The following is an 18,503-nucleotide window of genomic DNA, read 5'->3' as shown; positions in this document are numbered from 1 at the left end:
CTGACCATTGTCACTTTATGAGGTTATAACTCTGAAACGCTTCAACGGATCCTGGTGATTCTGACACTGTTTTCTCGTGACATATTGTACTTCATGATAGTGGTAAAACTTCTTCGATATGACTTGCATTTATTTGTGAAAAAAACAAAAATTTGTCGGAAATTATGAAAATTTAGCAATTTTCAAACTCTTAGTTTTTATGCCCTTAAATTAGAGAGTTATATCACATAATATAGTTAATAAACAACATTTCCCACATGTCTGCTTTACATCAGCACAATTTTGGAAACATAATTTTTTTTTGTTAGGACGTTATAAGGGTTAAAAGTTGACCAGCGATTTCTCATTTTTGCAACAAAATTTGCAAAACCATTTTTTTACGGACCAACTCACACTTGAAGTGACTTTGAGGGGTCTATATGACAGAAAATGCCCAAAAGTGACACCATTCTAAAAACTGCACCCCTCAAGGTACTCAAAACCACATTCAAAAAGTTTATTAACCCTTCAGGTGCTTCACAGGAATTTTTTGAATGTTTAAAAAAATTGAACATTTAACTTTTTTTTCACAAAATTTTTACTTCAGGTCCAATTTGTTTCATTTTACCAAGGGTAACAGGAGAAATTGGACCACAAATGTCGTTGTACAATTTGTCCTGAGTACGCCGATACCCCATATGTGGGGGTAAACCACTGTTTGGGCACATGGCAGAGCTCGGAAGGGAAGGAGCGCTATTTGACTTTTCAATGCAAGATTTGCTGGAATTGAGATCGGAGCCCATGTCACGATTGGAAAGCCCCTGATGTGCCTAAACAGTGGAAACCCCCACAGGTGACACCATTTTGGAAAGTAGACCCCCTAAGGAACTAATCTAGATGTGTGGTGAGCACTTTGAACCTCCAAGTGCTTCACAGAAGTTTATAATGTAGAGCCGTAAAAAAAATTTTTTTATTAATTTTCACAAAAAAATGATTTTTTGCCCCAAATTTTTTATTTTCCCAAGGGTAAAAGGATAAATTGGACCCCAAAAGTTGTTGTGCAATTTGTCCTGAGTACGTCGATACTTCATATATGGGGATAAACCACTGTTTGAGCGCATGGCAGAGCTCGGAAGGGAAGGAGTGCCATTTGACTTTTCAATGCAAAATTGGCTGGAATTGAGATCGGACGCCATGTCGCATTTGGAGAGCCCCTGACGTGCCTTAACAGTGGAAACCCCCCACAAGTGACCCCATTTTGGAAAGAAGACTCCCTAAGGAACTTATCTAGATGTGTGGTGAGCACTTTTAACCCCCAATTGTTTCACTAAAGTTTAGAATGTAGCATTGTGAAAATTAAAAAATCATTTTTTCTTTCCACAAAATGATGTTTTAGCCCGCAATTTTTTTTTTCCCAAGGGTAACAGGAGAAATTGGACCCCAAAAGTTGTTGTCCAACTTGTCCTGAGAACGCTGATACCCCATATGTTGGGGGAACCACTGTTTGGGTGCACGGCAGAGCTCGAAAGGGAAGGAGCGCCATTTGAAATGCAGACTTAGATGGATTGGTCTGCAGGCGTCATGTTGCATTTGCAGAGCCCCTAATGTACCTAAACAGTAGAAACCCCCCACAAGTGACCCCATATTGGAAACTAGACCCCCAAAGGAACTTATCTAGATGTGTTGTGAGAGCTTTGAACCAACAAGTGTTTCACTACAGTTTATAACGCAGAGCCGTGAAAATAAAAAATATTTTTTTTTCCCACGAAAATGATATTTTATCCCCTATGTTTTTATTTTCCCAAGGGTAACAGGACAAATTGGACCCCAAAAGTTGTTGTCCAACTTGTCCTGAGAACGCTGATACCCCATATGTTGGGGGGAACCACTGTTTGGGCACACAGGAGAACTCGGAAGGGAAGGAGCCCTGTTTTACTTTTTCAAAGCAGAATTGGCTGGAATTGAGATCGGACGCCATGTCGCGTTTGGAGAGCCCCTGATGTGCCTAAACAGTGGAAACCCCCAATTATAACTGAAACCCTAACCCCAACCCTAACCCTAACCCTAGCCCTAACCCTAGCCCTAACCCTAGCCCTAACCCTAGCCCTAGCCCTAACCCTAGCCCTAACCCTAGCCCTAACCCTAGCCCTAACCCTAGCCCTAATGGGAAAATGGAAATAAATACATTTTTTTACATTTTATTATTTTTCCCTAACTAAGGGGGTGATGAAGGGGGGTTTGATTTACTTTTATAGCGTTTTTTTGGCGGATTTTTATGATTGGCAGCTGTCACACACTAAAAGACGCTTTTTATTGCAAAAAATAGTTTTTGCATCACCACATTTTGAGAGCTATAATTTATCCATATTTTGGCCCACAGAGTCATATGAGGTCTTGTTTTTTGCGGGACGAGTTGACGTTTTTATTGGTAACATTTTCGGGCAGATGACATTTTTTGATCGCTTTTTATTACGATTTTTGGGAGGCGGAATGAACAAAAACCAGCTATTCATGAATTTCTTTTGGGGGAGGCGTTTATACCGTTCCACGTGTGGTAAAATGGATAAAGCAGTTTTATTCTTCGGGTCAGTACGATTACAGCGATACCTCATTTATGTAATTTTTTTTATGTTTTGGCGCTTTTACACAATAAAAACTATTTTATATAAAAAAAATAATTGTTTTTGCATCGCATTATTCTGAGAGCTATAACTTTTTTGTTTTTCTGCTGATGATGCTGTATGGTGGCTTTTTTTGCGGGACAAGATGACGTTTTCAGCGGTACCATGATTATTTATATCCGTCGTTTTGATCGCGTGTTATTCCACTTTTTGTTCGCCTGTGTGATAATAAAGCGTTGTTTTTTGCCTTGTTTTTTTTTTTTTTTTTTTGCGGTGTTCACTGAAGGGGTTAACTAGTGGGATAGTTTTATAGAGCGGGTCGTTACGGACGCGGCGATACTAAATATGTGTACATTTATAGTTTTTTTTTTTTTACATAAATAAATGGATTTATTGGGAAATGTTTTTTTTTTTTTATTTGGGGATTTTTTTTTTTTTTTTTTTTTTTTACTTTCTAACATTGTCGCAGGGTGGGACATCTCTGTATTAGATCAGATCGTTGATCTGACACTGTGCATAGCACACTGTCAGATCAACGATCTGACAGGCAGCTTAGCTGGCTTTCCAGCGCCTGCTCTCAGCAGGCGCCGGCTAGCCAGGTCACTTCATGACCCGGAAGGAGTCCGGCGGCCATCTTGGATCCGGGGACTCCTTCTGGGTCACCGGAGCAACGCGATCTCATTGCGTTGCTCCGGTGGGAGAGCGCAGGGAGCCCCCGTCCCTGCGCGATCCCCCTCTATGCCGCTGTCACTACTGACAGCAGCATCAGAGGGGTTAAATGCCCGCGATCGGCGATAGCGCCGATCGTGGGCATTGCTGCGGGGTGTCAGCTGTCATATACAGCTGACACCCGCACCCGATCACCGCGGCGCTCAGCGCGAGACCGCGGTGATCGGTGCGCCGTACTAGTACTGCTGCTGGCACTAATGCAGTGCCGGCAGCGCAGTACTAGTACGGCGCGTGTCGCGAAGGGGTTAAAGGATAACCTTTAGTAAACAATAAGCCCTCAACCAACTCTGTATTGCATGTGTAACCATTGGTACATACACCTGTTTTAAATTTACCTTTATGAAATTATACTACGGACAATTTTTTAATAAATATTTTATTAATTTTTTTTTTTTTTTTTAAATCACAATGGAGCAGAAATGCTCTTTATTTTAAATACAAGTACATCAACTGCGAATGGTTTCAACAGTTAATTTAAAAAATAAACACTTTTTGGTAAAAAAAGCACTAACACATTCTAACCAAAAGCTGCAGACCACTAGGCTTTGCAATAATACATCCGATTAAAAAAAAAAATAAATATTCACACATGCTGCACAAACCACTATACTAAAGGTACCGTCACACTGAACGATATTGCTAGCGATCCGTGACATTCCAGCGTCCTGGCTAGCGATATCGTTCAGTTTTACACACAGCAGCGATCAGAATCCTGCTGTGATGTCGTTGGTCACTGCAGAAAGTCCAGCACTTTATTTCGTCACTGGACTTCCTGCAGACATCGCTGAATCGCCGTGTGTGACGCCAATTCAGCGATGTGTTCGCTGGTAACTAGGGTGAACATCGGGTTACTAAGCGCAGGGCCACGCTTAGTAACCCGATGTTTACCCTGGTTACCGGCATCGTTGGTCACTGGACAGCTGTCTGTGTGACAGCTCTCCAGCGACCAAACAGCGACGCTGCAGCGATCCAGATCGTTGTCGGTATCGATGCAGCGTCACTCAGTGTGACGGTACCTTTAGTAAGTACATCAAAAATAAACATTAACCAATATGGCATTGACAAATGCACATGCAACCAACAAGACGCACACAAACATACCTGCAAGCAGAATCATAACGCAAGCATAACACATGAACAGGCGTAATATTGACAAAGGCATAATAAGGTGCAGCCACGTGAACACATACATACAAAAGCACACAGCAGTACAAAAATACACACACACACACACACACACACACACACCCATCAGTCCTCCGGCTGGAGCTTGATGTCTTCACAGTGGCAGGCCTCAGGGTGGATCTGGACTGTAGCAGGGCACTGGCTGTTGCAGGACGACGGCAGGCCTCAGGTTGGATTCAGGTTTTAAAAGCTCTTGCTGTAGTCAGTACAGCATACACAAATGCACACACACACACACAAAAATGGCAATATACTCACACTGTTGGAGTGTGTCTGGTCCTTGCTGCCAGGCTGGGGTCTTGCTGCCAGGCTGGGGTCTTGGTGTCCGGCTGGGCTCTTGGTGTCCAGGCTGGGGTCTTGCTGCCAGGCTGGGGTCTTGGTGTCCGGCTGGGCTCTTGGTGTCCAGGCTGGGGTCTTGGTGTCCGGCTGGCTGGAGGCTTCTTCTTGTCTCTGGGTCTTGCTGGCATATGTGGGGGTTGAAGGCCCAGACCAGGTTTATATAGATTTGGGGATGTCTGGCCATTTAGATAAAAAATCCTGTTTCTGAGCATGCTCAATAGAAAAAAACATATTGCAGCGCTGCATTGTGTCGTACGACGTGTCTCGATGCATCCGTCGCTCATAGACTTTCATTGCAGCAAAAGACGTATGCTGACGGATGCGCCGAGACACGTTTTATTGTCGGAGCCAAAAAACGTTACAATCTACGTTTTTCCAGACGACGTGTCGCCTCTTTTCGACGCATCCGCCGAAAGACGTATACCGACGAATGCCAATTCATCGCAATGCGTCGCCAATACAAGTCTATGGGGAAAAAACGCATGCAGCAAAATATTTTGCTGCATGCGTTTTTTCGGCAAAACGACGCATTTTAACGTATTGCAGTTAACGCTAGTGTGAAAGTAGCGTAACAGGGTGCAGTGCTTTCCTTTCACAGTTACTCTGTGAAGCAACAGAGCTAGTCTATACTGCCAAATAGTGCCACTATTCACTAGCAGCAGGTTCCTCCTGCACGGTGGACCCCGGGCTGCGAACGCACCAATAATAATAAACATCTATATTTACTTGGTGCGTTCCGCTAGCCCTAACATACAGCTGTCAAAGGAAGTGAGTTCTCTCTCTGCTCCAATTAGCACAACGTGATTGCAATCACATTTTTCTGATGGTCTCCATTGTGATCCCGGGTCAAAGGATGTCACATAGGTACGGTGGCCTGTAAGTTACTGCTGCGAGCAGGAGCTGACATGCCTCCTCCCTATGTGCCAGAGACTAATCTAAGAGCATTATATCATCAAGGCAGGAAAAGTTGATATCTCATCCTGGGACAAGTTAGAAAGGAAAATTTTTTTTTTAAAGATTGAAAAAAATCACAAAGTAAAGAACAAAAGAAAATACATATTATACCAAGAAACATATATATATATATATATATATATATATAAAAGTACACATATTTGGTATTGCCGTATCTGGCGAGACCCAACCAGTAAGGCTGGCATACTAGTTAACACGGTAAAAAAATGTAGCGAAAAGATATGCTTGTCAAAAAGTGTTACATAAAACATGATTAAAAAATCAAATGTAAATAAAAATGACATCAGTGAACATCATCTTGTCACGGAAAAAACAAGCTTCCATCACACAGATCATTCAGTGGAAAAATAGAAAAACTTTAACTCTCAGAATATAGCAATGCAAAAACAATTTTTTAATAAAATTACATTATTGTGTAAAAGTGACAAAACGTAAAAAAGTGGTATAGCTGTAACCGTAATGACCCAAAGAATAAAGCTGTCTTATCACTATCACCAAAGGAAAAATAAACTCCAAGCAAATGTGGCGCTAAGCACCTACGGATTTTTCGAATGCATCCACTTCCAGTGAAAAAATGTTAATAAAAATTCATTTATTTTCTCAAAAATAAATTTATGAGGGTTCCTAGAAGGGATTAGCAGGGCGGGACCGGGGATTAGGTTCTCCTTTCCTGACGAATAACTACATGGTAGCCTATAAAGAGACTCATTATTCTTATATATCTAATATATAATTGCTTAGAATACTACTTCCTGCAATTTGTGCCAACTTCCGTGGCTTTGTCCGGAGCTAATGTCCGGAGCTAATGTCCGGAGCTAATGTCCGGAGATTAATTGCCTAGAATACTACTTCCTGCAATTTGTGCCAACTTCCGTGGCTTTGTCCAGAGCTAATGTCCGGAGCTAATGTCCGGAGCTAATGTGCGGAGATAATGTCCGGTGCTAATGTCCGGAGCTAATGTCCGGAGCTAATGTCCGGAGATAAGTGACGTCAACAGTGTCCAGTGTCTGATTGGTTGCCGCCTGCTGCGAGCGACCAATCAGAAACGTGCCGTACTGTGACACACTCCGCCCGCCATTTTGGTGTGATTTTTGAATTTTTACCTCACAGCAAGTTTCTACTGCGTGGAGGCGGGCCCAGTGACGTTGCTCTTCAAGCTCCTGCCGAATTTCGTCAAAAAAATGATAATACCATTTACCAAAACTATATATATTTAGTTGTGAAGTGGTTCAGTGACATTTTCACACCAATTTTGAACTTTTGTTTGGTGTTTTCTCCATATACTGCCTATTATTTTTGTTCTTTCTTACTATGATTTATTAATTGTATTATTCTTACATTTGAATAAATAAAGTATATATGGATTCTAGACTCCCGATTCTTTAGAATCGGGCTGCCATCTAGTATATATATAAAAGAGCTATTTAGTACTTCTATTCTATCCAAAATGAGCTTTTAAATACATGTGTGTAAATGGGTTAGTAACTGGCTTAGTGATAGAAAGCAGAGGGTGGTTATAAATGGTATAGTCTCTAACTGGGTCACTGTGACCAGTGGGGTACCGCAGGGGTCAGTATTGGGACCTGTTCTCTTCAACATATTCATTAATGATCTGGTAGAAGGTTTACACAGTAAAATATCGATATTTGCAGATGATACAAAACTATGTAAAGCAGTTAATACAAGAGAAGATAGTATTCTGCTACAGATGGATCTGGATAAGTTGGAAACTTGGGCTGAAAGGTGGCAGATGAGGTTTAACAATGATAAATGTAAGGTTATACACATGGGAAGAAGGAATCAATGTCACCATTACACACTGAATGGGAAACCACTGGGTAAATCTGACAGGGAGAAGGACTTGGGGATCCTAGTTAATGATAAACTTACCTGGAGCAGCCAGTGCCAGGCAGCAGCTGCCAAGGCAAACAGGATCATGGGGTGCATTAAAAGAGGTCTGGATACACATGATGAGAGCATTATACTGCCTCTGTACAAATCCCTAGTTAGACCGCACATGGAGTACTGTGTCCAGTTTTGGGCACCGGTGCTCAGGAAGGATATAATGGAACTAGAGAGAGTACAAAGGAGGGCAACAAAATTAATAAAGGGGATGGGAGAACTACAATACCCAGATAGATTAGCGAAATTAGGATTATTTAGTCTAGAAAAAAGACGACTGAGGGGCGATCTAATAACCATGTATAAGTATATAAGGGGACAATACAAATATCTCGCTGAGGATCTGTTTATACCAAGGAAGGTGACGGGCACAAGGGGGCATTCTTTGCGTCTGGAGGAGAGAAGGTTTTTCCACCAACATAGAAGAGGATTCTTTACTGTTAGGGCAGTGAGAATCTGGAATTGCTTGCCTGAGGAGGTGGTGATGGCGAACTCAGTCGAGGGGTTCAAGAGAGGCCTGGATGTCTTCCTGGAGCAGAACAATATTGTATCATACAATTAGGTTCTGTAGAAGGACGTAGATCTGGGGATTTATTATGATGGAATATAGGCTGAACTGGATGGACAAATGTCTTTTTTCGGCCTTACTAACTATGTTACTATGTTACTATGTTACTATGTTACATTGTTACGAACAAGCATAACATTATAAGTATAGGTATGCATATAATTATAAATATGATTCACTCTGATACTTTATCAATTTTACTGCTATCATCTCTACATGAATCAATTTATCCCATAAAAACAAAATAATAAAAAAAAAAAAAGGATTTAGTTGTTATATTAACCCATGTGCAAACGACTGAGCTATTTATGACAAACCCTTACACATTCTCTACTACATCATTAAGTCCATTTGGATAAAGGCTTTGTAACCTATATATCCAATATGACTCCTTGCGGTTTAATAATTTGTTCCTGTTATTAGCCCCTTTTGGTATATGCTCCAGCGGTGTGACCGTGATGCAGAAGCATTTATTGTGCTTCAGCAGGAGATGACGGGACAGACTATGTTTAATCTGCCCGTTTTTTGCATTATAGCGGTGATTATTTATCCGGGCACTCAATTCCTGGGAAGTTCGTTCCACGTATTGGAGCCTGTATTTGCAAGTCACTACATAGATGACAAAATCCGTTCTACATGTGAGTCTCTGCTTAATCTTAATTGTTTCCCCAGTAGTATTAGATTGAATACTCCGAGCTCCATGGTTAATGATCTTACAACATTTACATTTGTTTGAAGAGCATCTATATACTCCTGTGTTCATCTTCCCTCCATTCACATTGGTATTGTTTCCTATCATATTTTCTATTTTTGGAACCTCTCTTAATTTACTCTGAGCTACAATATTTTTCACTGTCGCCCCTCTCCTAAAAGTTACTCCCGGTTCCCTTGGAAGCATTTTCCCAAGAATCACATCTTTTTTAAAATATACCAATATTTTTTTAAAATTCTCCTTATCAATACATTCCCTTTATTATAAGTTGTTATAAAATTAAACTTCCAAAGATTTCTCTTATTCTCCTCATTGCTTGCTGGCCGTTCTTTCCCTCTAGTTTCCTCTGCATTACAATCTTTTCCCTTCCTACTTGGGAGACAATCCTCCTGTACTTTGTCCATATTCTTTCTGTATGCTGTCTCAATTAATTTTTCTGGATATTTCTTATCCCAGGGATAATCCCAGGGATAAGTAGATGTAGTAGAGAATATGTAAGGGTTTGTCATAAATAGCTTAGTTGTTTGCACATGGGTTAATAGAACAACTAAATCCTTTTTTTTTTTTTTTTTAATTTCTTTTTTTCATTTTGTTTTTATGGGATGAATTGATTCAAGTAGAGACGATAGCAGTAAAATTGATAAAGTATCAGAGTGAATCATATTTATAATTATATGTATACCTATACCTATACTTATAATGTTATGTTTGTTCGTAACAATGTAACACCATGTATTTAAAAGCTCAGTTTGGATAGAATAGAAGTACTAAATTGCTCTTTTATATATATATATATATATATATATATATATATATATATATATATATATATATATATATATATATATATATATAAATAATGAGTCTCTTTAAAGGCTACCATGTAGTTATTCGTCAGGAAAGGAGAGCCTGATCCCCGATCCCGCCCTGCTAATCCCTTCTAGGAACCCTCATAAATAAGAAAACTTGGAGGTTGTAACATCACTTTATAGTGCTTATTGTATGTCTATTTTTTTTGTTTTTTTTGTTTGTTTTTGCTACCTGATGAAGGCTGCACTGTAATATTAGCAGCCGAAACGCGTTGTACTATATTTTAAAAATATTTTACAAATATATTTTATTTTTTTATTTTGAGAAAATAAATGAATTTTTATTAACAGTGGATGCATTCGAAAAATCTGTAGGTGCTTAGCGCCACATTTGCTTGGAGTTTATTTTTCCTTTGAAGTCGCCACCTATGTGGATCCGAAGCAGGATCAACACATAGTTCTCCAAAGTGAGCTGCACACCTTATTGGATTATACAACATACGGAGAAGAGTTGTCTAAAGAATTGATTGCTTGAGAATCTCAACGTGCATTTCTTACTGAAAAAAGGTGAGCATAATCACAATTAAAAGAATTTTTTTTAGCTATTGGTAAAAACGTATTACGCTCAGAGGAAGTGCCGCACTTGTTTCTTTTTCCTCTTTCCCTAAACCAGGGTATTTCTAAAGATTATCACTATCACCACACAGTGAAACAGCACAAGAAAAAAAGCCCAAATATAATTCCTGATTTGCTGTTTTTTGTTCATTCTGCCTCCCAAAAATCATAATAGAAAGCAATCAAAAAATATTATGAACCTGAAAATGACACTAATAAAAACATCAACTCATTCTACAAAAACGAGCCCTCACATGACTCTATCGGCAGAAAATATAGAAAATTATAGCTTTCAAAATATGGCTGTGCAAATCTTTGTTTTGTAAAAAAAAAGCATTTTCTTTCTAAACACAGCTGGACTCCAATGAAGGAGTAGAACCATCTCAAGGAGGATCACAAGGAAATAATGGACAGCATGTGACTTAAGTATGAGTGTCTGAGCAAAGGGTCTGAATACTTATGACCATGTGATATTTCAGTTTTTTTATTTAAATTTTCAAAAATTTCTACATTTCTGTTTTTTTTTTAGTAAAGATGGAGTGCAGAGTGTACATTAATGATAAAAAATGAACTTTCTTGAATTAACCAAAGGAGTCTGAATACTTTCTGAATACTTTCCATACCCACTGTATGTGTTGTTTTTATCATTTCAAAGAGGAAAAGGAGCTTCTCTTCCATTTCTACTCTTCCTGTTGGTAATCATCTATCAAGGGATGAGTTCTGCTCGTATTCAAAGTGGCTAGCTAGATTATGGATGGGATGTGAAAATAGCTAAAGGGCTAATCACTTCTTCACATGAGCAATGGGCAAAGTTGAAAAACATGGTTCCAGACAACTACATCTGAAAAATGATAGCATAGTGTGAAAATTCAAGTCCCCTGAGTAGCAAGCATTCTTGCTTCATCACTACACAACTCTATTATTTTCTGTTTTAATGAAATAAGGGTATAAAGAGGAGTGAAATGACTTAATGTTTAGTTTTTTTTTAATTTGCTCAGATGGTTACCAAATTCCAGTTAATGAACTGTTAATTTATCGATTTATTGTTCTTTTTTTAAAGACATGTTTCCTGATAAAATGTTCAATTACATTGCTTACAACTGTCAATATCATTGTTGGCAATTATTTTTACGAGTGTATTAATATCAGAAGTTATGTATATCTGGTTCTTGTTAATGACTAAGAGGACCAAACAAAGTCCAGATGTTTCAGTCTATTATTTATATTTCAAGTTGATAAAATGCATTATAAAGCTTCTTATTCTTATACTATAAATTTATACAAACTTTGTTGAAAGTACACTTCCTTATTACAGCCATGCTATATGTTTGCTGTAGTTCTTTTTTTTACTGTGGCAGGATTGCAACAAAATCTGCCATATAACCAGAATTATCATTATTATTTATTATTATAGTGCCATTTATTCCATGGTGATTTACATGTGAGGAGGGGTATACATAATAAAAACAATTAGGGTATGTGCACACGTTGCGGATTTTGCTGCAGATCCACAGTGTTTCCGTAAACCATGGGAAACCAAAAACTCTGTGCCCATGCTGCGGAAAAAAACGTGCGGAAACACAGCATTTTATTTTCCGCAACATGTCAATTCTTTGTGCAGAATCCGCAGCGTTTTTACATCTGCTCCAATAGAAAACTGCAGATGTAAATCCGCAGCGGAATCCACAATAGAAAACGCGATAAATCCGCAGGAAAAACCACAGCGGTTTTGCCCTGTGGATTTATCAAATCCGCTGCGGTAAAATCCACAGAGGAGCTTTCTACGTGTGCACATACCCTTACAGTAATCTTAAACAATACAAGTCATGACTGGTACAGGAGGAGAGAGGATCCTGCCCGCAAGGGCTCACAATCTGCAAGGGATAGGTGAGGATAGGCCATGGAAGAGCTGGTCGTGCAGTGGTTTGGTCGATCAGTGGTTACTGTAGATTGTAGGCTTTTCTGAAGAGGTAGGTCTTCAGGTTCTTTTTGAAGGTTTCCATGGTAGGCGAGATTCTGATATGTTATAGTAGAGTTCCAGATTAGGGGTGATGCACAGGAGAAATCTTGTATGCGATTGTGGGAAGAAGAGATAAGAGGGGAGTAGAGAAGAAGACCTTGTGAGGATTGGAGGTTGCGTGCAGGTAAGTACCGGTAGACGAGGTCACATATGTATGGAGTACACAGGTTGTGGACGGCTTTGTATGCCATGGTTAGGGTTTTGAACTGGAGTCTTTGGGTAATGGGGAGCCAGTGCAGGGATTGACAGAGGGGAGAGGCTGGGGAATAGCGGGGGGACAGGTGGATTAGTCGGACAGTAGAGTTTAGAATAGATTGGAGGGGTGCGAGAGTGTTAGAATGTTTCTTATAACTACAAATGCAGGTTGGTTTGAAACACATTAGAAAATCCATTGGAAATGTAAATTCCCAGTTTCTGTTTTCTATCAAAAACACCAACTCATAAAGCGAGGTATTCCAATATTAGCAGAATTTTTGAATTGCTATTATTATGCATCTTATAAACAGGCACCTTTTATTTTTACATCTTATTTGTAGCTTTTTTTTAATTACTATTAGATATAAATTTCGTCCAAGAATATACCACAAGATTTTCTAAAACCCAATAATAACAGATACAAAATTGTAGGCTAATCAGGACCTCCTTCTCCTAGATACCCAAAATAACTAACTCCTCAAGTTATTTTAGCCTTCTCATCACTAATTTCCCTCCTCTACTCCATTCTATGGAAATGGTTCTCTATATATATAATTGTCTAAGGGGTACTTCCATCTGTGTGTCTGTAACTTCCGTAATAAAAATCCCAAGTCGCTGATTGCCGGCCGCGACCAATCAGCGATATTGGGGCGGGATTTAAAAACCGCTTCACTTTTTCCCTATGCAGCATCAATAGCAAAAATATTATAATGTTAAAAATAATAATAAAAAAAATTATATTCTCACCTTCTGGCGTCTGCGGCAGCCTTTCCCGCTCCTCATGACGCTCCGGTCCCAAGAATGCATGGCAATGACTCGAGATCACGTAGCGGTCTCACGAGGTAATGACGTAGCAGTCTCGCGAGACCACTACATGATCACGGGTTATTGCCGCAAAGCATTACTGGGAACGGAGCATCGCGAGGAGCATCGCTAAAGGCCTGGGCTGGATCGGGGGGGTCGCCGGAAGGTGAGTATATACTATTTTTTATTTAAATTGTTTTTTTTAACAGGGATATGGTGCCCACACTGCTATATACTATGTGGGCTGTGTTATATACTACGTGGGCTGTGTTATATACTGCATGGGCTGTGTTATATGCTGCATGGGCTGTGTTATATACTGCATGGGCTGTGTTATATACTGCATGGGCTGTGTTATATACTATGTCGCTGTGCTATATACTACGTGGGGTGTGCTATATACTATCTGGCTGTGCATTATACTAAGTGGGCTGTGTTATATACTACGTGGGCCTTGTTATATACTGCGTGAGCTGTGTTATATACTGCGTGGGCTGTGCTATATACTACATACATATTCTAGAATACCCGATGTGTTACAATTGGGCCACCATCTAGTATTATATATTAAGGGACACCTTCTAGTTTTTATACTTAATTATACATTTATGATTTAGTTTTTGGTCTTCATAGGTTTTTCTTCTAATTCGAGAGGTACTGTATATTTGTCTTGGTAACTAATTTATGTATGCAATTCTTTTTACTGTTGTAAGTAATGAAGCACAAATCCTATTAGCTTTGTTATATTTATTTGGTTTCTTTCAGCAGGTTATTATGATACATAGAATATTTTTGCTGGATACCTTTAATTACTTTTATTGTAACTCATTTTTATCTGTTTTAGTATACTGTCTTTATATTATTTTTGCAGTTATGGCCTACTGTCTGTTTGTTCCCTTATCTTTATTGGTTTTCTGACAGTTTACTCTCTTTAAACACTACTAAAAATTGTAAAACAAAGAATTAGAAATAATTATCCCTTCAGCAAAAGTCATTGCAACTAACCTTTTCTTTGAAAAGTGTTACATAGGAAACAATAAATTTAGCGCTCTTCGCTGTGCTTTTTTGTTAACCTCCCTGGCATCAAAATGTTTGCATATCGCGCATTTGGGAAAAGATTTTGCTTCTATTGACATTTTCACTGGAGAACCATTTATGGTGCTGCACACAAACGCACACACCACTTAGAAGAGGCACTGAATTCTTTACGTGGCGTGTGCCTCTTCATGGAATAGGTGTCTCTTTTACTCCATCAAGACTGGCATAGCGCTTTATTGGCTGGAGTTTAGATCTTTCTCTGATTACCCTGACCTCATTGGGGAAAACTAAGTCCACTCTTTAAGAGCCTCTCTGATGTTCCCCTCTCCCTCCTTCCAATACATTCCTTCCCCCTCCCTCCTTTGTCTTTGTGTAAATTTGTGTTCTTGGTTTATCTTTTTCTCATGCATTTTTTCTTTCTTATACCCCTTTGATCATCTACCTGAATATTTAAGGAATTAATGTTTAAGTTTGAGCCACCTACGCTGGTATGTTCTATAACATGTTGAACCAATCTACAACCAGTGACTCTACCTTGGATAATGCTGTTTATTGTTATGTTCACGTGGTCTTGTTTCTTTCACTACTTGTATTTGTATTCCTGTTTGCTAAACTTAATAAAGATTAAAAAATAAGGCATAGTGTGAGTGTGTGCTACCCCAATCTTGATGAATCTTCGTCCCCTATGTGTCCAATTTACTATGCATTTAGACACTTTTGCTTACCAACTTTGACAGTTTTCAAAACTGTCTAAAGAAATAGCAAACTTTGTTAGAGTACAGCAATACAGAAATAATCCCATATGATTTTACATTTATTCCATCATAGTTAAAACAGAATAAAAAAAAATATGTCAGTAGTACCTTGTTTTAACCATGATGGAATAAACTTTATGGGATTATCTCTGTATTACTGGACTCTTTCTAGGTTTGGTATTGAAAAGTCTGTGGGTCTATATAGCGATGAGAGGATTTTTGGCACCTGTTCATGGTTAATAAAGTGTAATACATTTATGAACAGCAGGTGTCATTTTTTTTAAAGCAAAATAGAGGCGAACACGTACAGTAACTATGAGGTGATGCAAAAAAAGTGTTGACCACGCATTGGGAATTACATATTGATTATGTTAAGTGAACATCTTGATTAATTTGGTGCAACTAACACCATCTGTGTGATCTTATAAATTATTGCATTTTATAAAATGTTTGCACTTTAACTCAATACAAAATTAAAAATGTACAATGATATAAGCTTACTGCATTTTACCTACTGTTATGCTTTATTCTATTTTCTCCTTAGTCTGGGGCAAATGTTCTTTTGCGAGATGTTAATGGCAATGTACCTCTTGACTATGCCAGTGAAGGAACTGAATCCAACTCAATTATTTTAACTTATTTAGAAGAAAATGGTACGTATCAAAATATATAATGCTATTTTTGCATAAGCATGGCTAATTTTTATGTTCCGAAAAAAACAGATCTTGGAAAAACTGTTAACAGGTGACTTGAATGGCCAAATGTGAGCTGAAAAAAATTATAATTTTCCGTAGACATCACACGAATGACAAAAACTTTTGTTTTGTCTTCTTTATCACTTCCTTTTGTTTCTATCTGTCCTTTTGCCCTTCCTGGGGTCTATAAAACACTGCATCAAATAAATTACTTATTTAATAAGTCTAGCAATGTAAGATAATTGTAAAAAAAAATAACCATTTATCTGTGGGACTTAATAGTAATTAATCCTTGCTCATTAATAGTTTCATTAAAATAGAAATGTGAACTTATTAATCCTTCCTCTGATGTGTGCATTTTAATGCTTATTACATGCATACATGCACAGTGGCCTTTAAGGTAATGATTATAGCCTGGTAATGAAATGGCAGAATAGCTAATTAAATGGTCATGATTGCATTAACCGGTTATGCAGTGGTGGCTCAGGCTCTCAATTTAATATGATACGTTGTTTCTTGCCTTGGAAAATATAACAGAAACTGTAGCTTAATAGTCAATTTAATAAATAATCGTTATTATGTATTGAGTTGACATAATGTTCTATTGCGTACTTTTCAGCATTGTACTGTATTTCCATGAGATAGTTAAGTGACATAGTGTCAAAAACACATTTCTATTCTAAAACATTCTGTGCCTGTTTTCCTCCGAGGACTGTTAGAGGCCATTTTTCAGATATTCTTGATTCTTCACAGTTTGCACGCTCATAATCCTAAACCATGACTGCTCAAGCAGTCAAGGTCCTAGAGCCGGCAGAAAATGCCTCTGAAGAACAGTAGCAATTCATCAAATCTGACAGTAGCTTGAAGCCCTTTGTATATTCCAGACAATATAGAGATGAATTAGAAATTAAAATGAAAGTTTTCACTGTAAATAATTGAAAATAAATAGACAAAACCTTATTTTTGGGGCCGGCTTATATACTGTGTGGGAATTTAGGAGGCAAATTGGCTACTTGACCAAATTTTTAATATTTTGTTTTGGCTTTAAATGGATTGTCCAGTACAGTCGCTGTATTACACTGTCCATTGCTGGCTGCAGAATGAGTTATTGGGGTCGGCCAAATTATCCTTATTATACTAGCTGTGTTGAGGAAATGACTCTGTGGCACTTATCATTAAATAGTGATGACAGGTTCTCCTCCGGATCTTGTTACTGCAGCTTTCCTCACAGACTGCACAGCTCTCCAGTCCATACAATAGCCAATGGCTGCGGGTGGAAGAGCATGTGATCAGACCTGTCCACCAGTCTTATCTAATAGAAAACCTCACATGATAAAACTGCTTTTCCATTGGAGGAGACGAAGGTACAGGTCTGGTCACATGCTCATCCACCAGCAGCCATTTTATGGACTGGAGAGCTATGAGGTTTGTGAGGAAATCTGCCCTAACTTGGGCAGGAGGAGAACCTGTCATACTTATATATTAGTAAGTGGCACAAAATCATGTCCTGATAAAATAAAGATAATATGGATAACCCCGATAACTCTATCTGCAGTCAGCAATAAACATTGTAATACAGCATCTATGGGAGGAATATAGTGCAAATTGTTTTATATAATTTTTTTTAGCCCTATTTAAGGAAGAAAAAAAGGTTCACAAAGCTGAATGACCCCTCTAAGACCAAGATAAAATATTACTAATTTTTCTGCCACTGTAGGAAAAATTTTGCCCAGCCTAAATGTGCAGTAGATCATAACGTTCTGTAGGTTGTAGGACATCGTCAGAGACAGTAACGGCACTATAAGTATACTTAATTCTTCTAATACTTCAGTATAAGTATACTTAGTTCTTCTGGTACTTCAGGATAAGTATACTTAATTCTTCTAATACTTCAGTATAAGTATACTTAGTTCTTCTGGTACTTCAGGATAAGTATACTTAATTCTTCTAATACTTCAGTATAAGTATACTTAGTTCTTCTGGTACTTCAGGATAAGTATACTTAATTCTTCTAATACTTCAGTATAAGTATACTTAATTCTTCTGGTACTTCAGGATAAGTATACTTAGCTCTTCTGATACTTCAGGATAAGTATACTTAATTCTTCTAATACTTCAGTATAAGTATACTTAGTTCTTCTGGTACTTCAGGATAAGTATACTTAATTCTTCTAATACTTCAGTATAAGTATACTTAATTCTTCTGGTACTTCAGGATAAGTATACTTAGCTCTTCTGATACTTCAGGATAAGTATACTTAATTCTTCTAATACTTCAGTATAAGTATACTTAGTTTTTCTGATACTTCAGGATAAGTATACTTAATTCTTCTAATACTTCAGTATAAGTATACTTAGTTCTTCTGGTACTTCAGGATAAGTATACTTAGCTCTTCTGATACTTCAGGATAAGTATATTTAGCTCTTCTGATGTTTCAGGATAAGTATACTTAGTTCTTCTGATACTTCAGGATAAGTATACTTAGTTCTTCTGATACTTCAGGATAAGTAAACTTAGTTCTTCTGATACTTCAGGATAAGTATACTTAGCTCTACTGATGC

General features: G+C 38.2%; 1 protein-coding gene across 1 annotated transcript in view; it reads left to right on the top strand.

Annotated features, from left to right (window-relative positions):
* The window catches only part of MYO16 (myosin XVI), a 701,007-nt gene that overhangs the window by 107,067 nt on the left and 575,437 nt on the right, over positions 1 to 18,503 (top strand). The window contains exon 5 of the mRNA XM_069757932.1: positions 15,791 to 15,899. Coding sequence (XP_069614033.1) covers positions 15,791 to 15,899 — 109 coding nt within the window. The remainder of the gene's footprint in view (positions 1 to 15,790; positions 15,900 to 18,503) is intronic.

The sequence above is a fragment of the Ranitomeya imitator genome, chromosome 3 (genome assembly GCF_032444005.1).
Source record: "Ranitomeya imitator isolate aRanImi1 chromosome 3, aRanImi1.pri, whole genome shotgun sequence".
Taxonomy (NCBI): Eukaryota; Metazoa; Chordata; class Amphibia; order Anura; family Dendrobatidae; genus Ranitomeya; species Ranitomeya imitator.
This window is presented reverse-complemented; position numbering and strand designations above follow the sequence as displayed.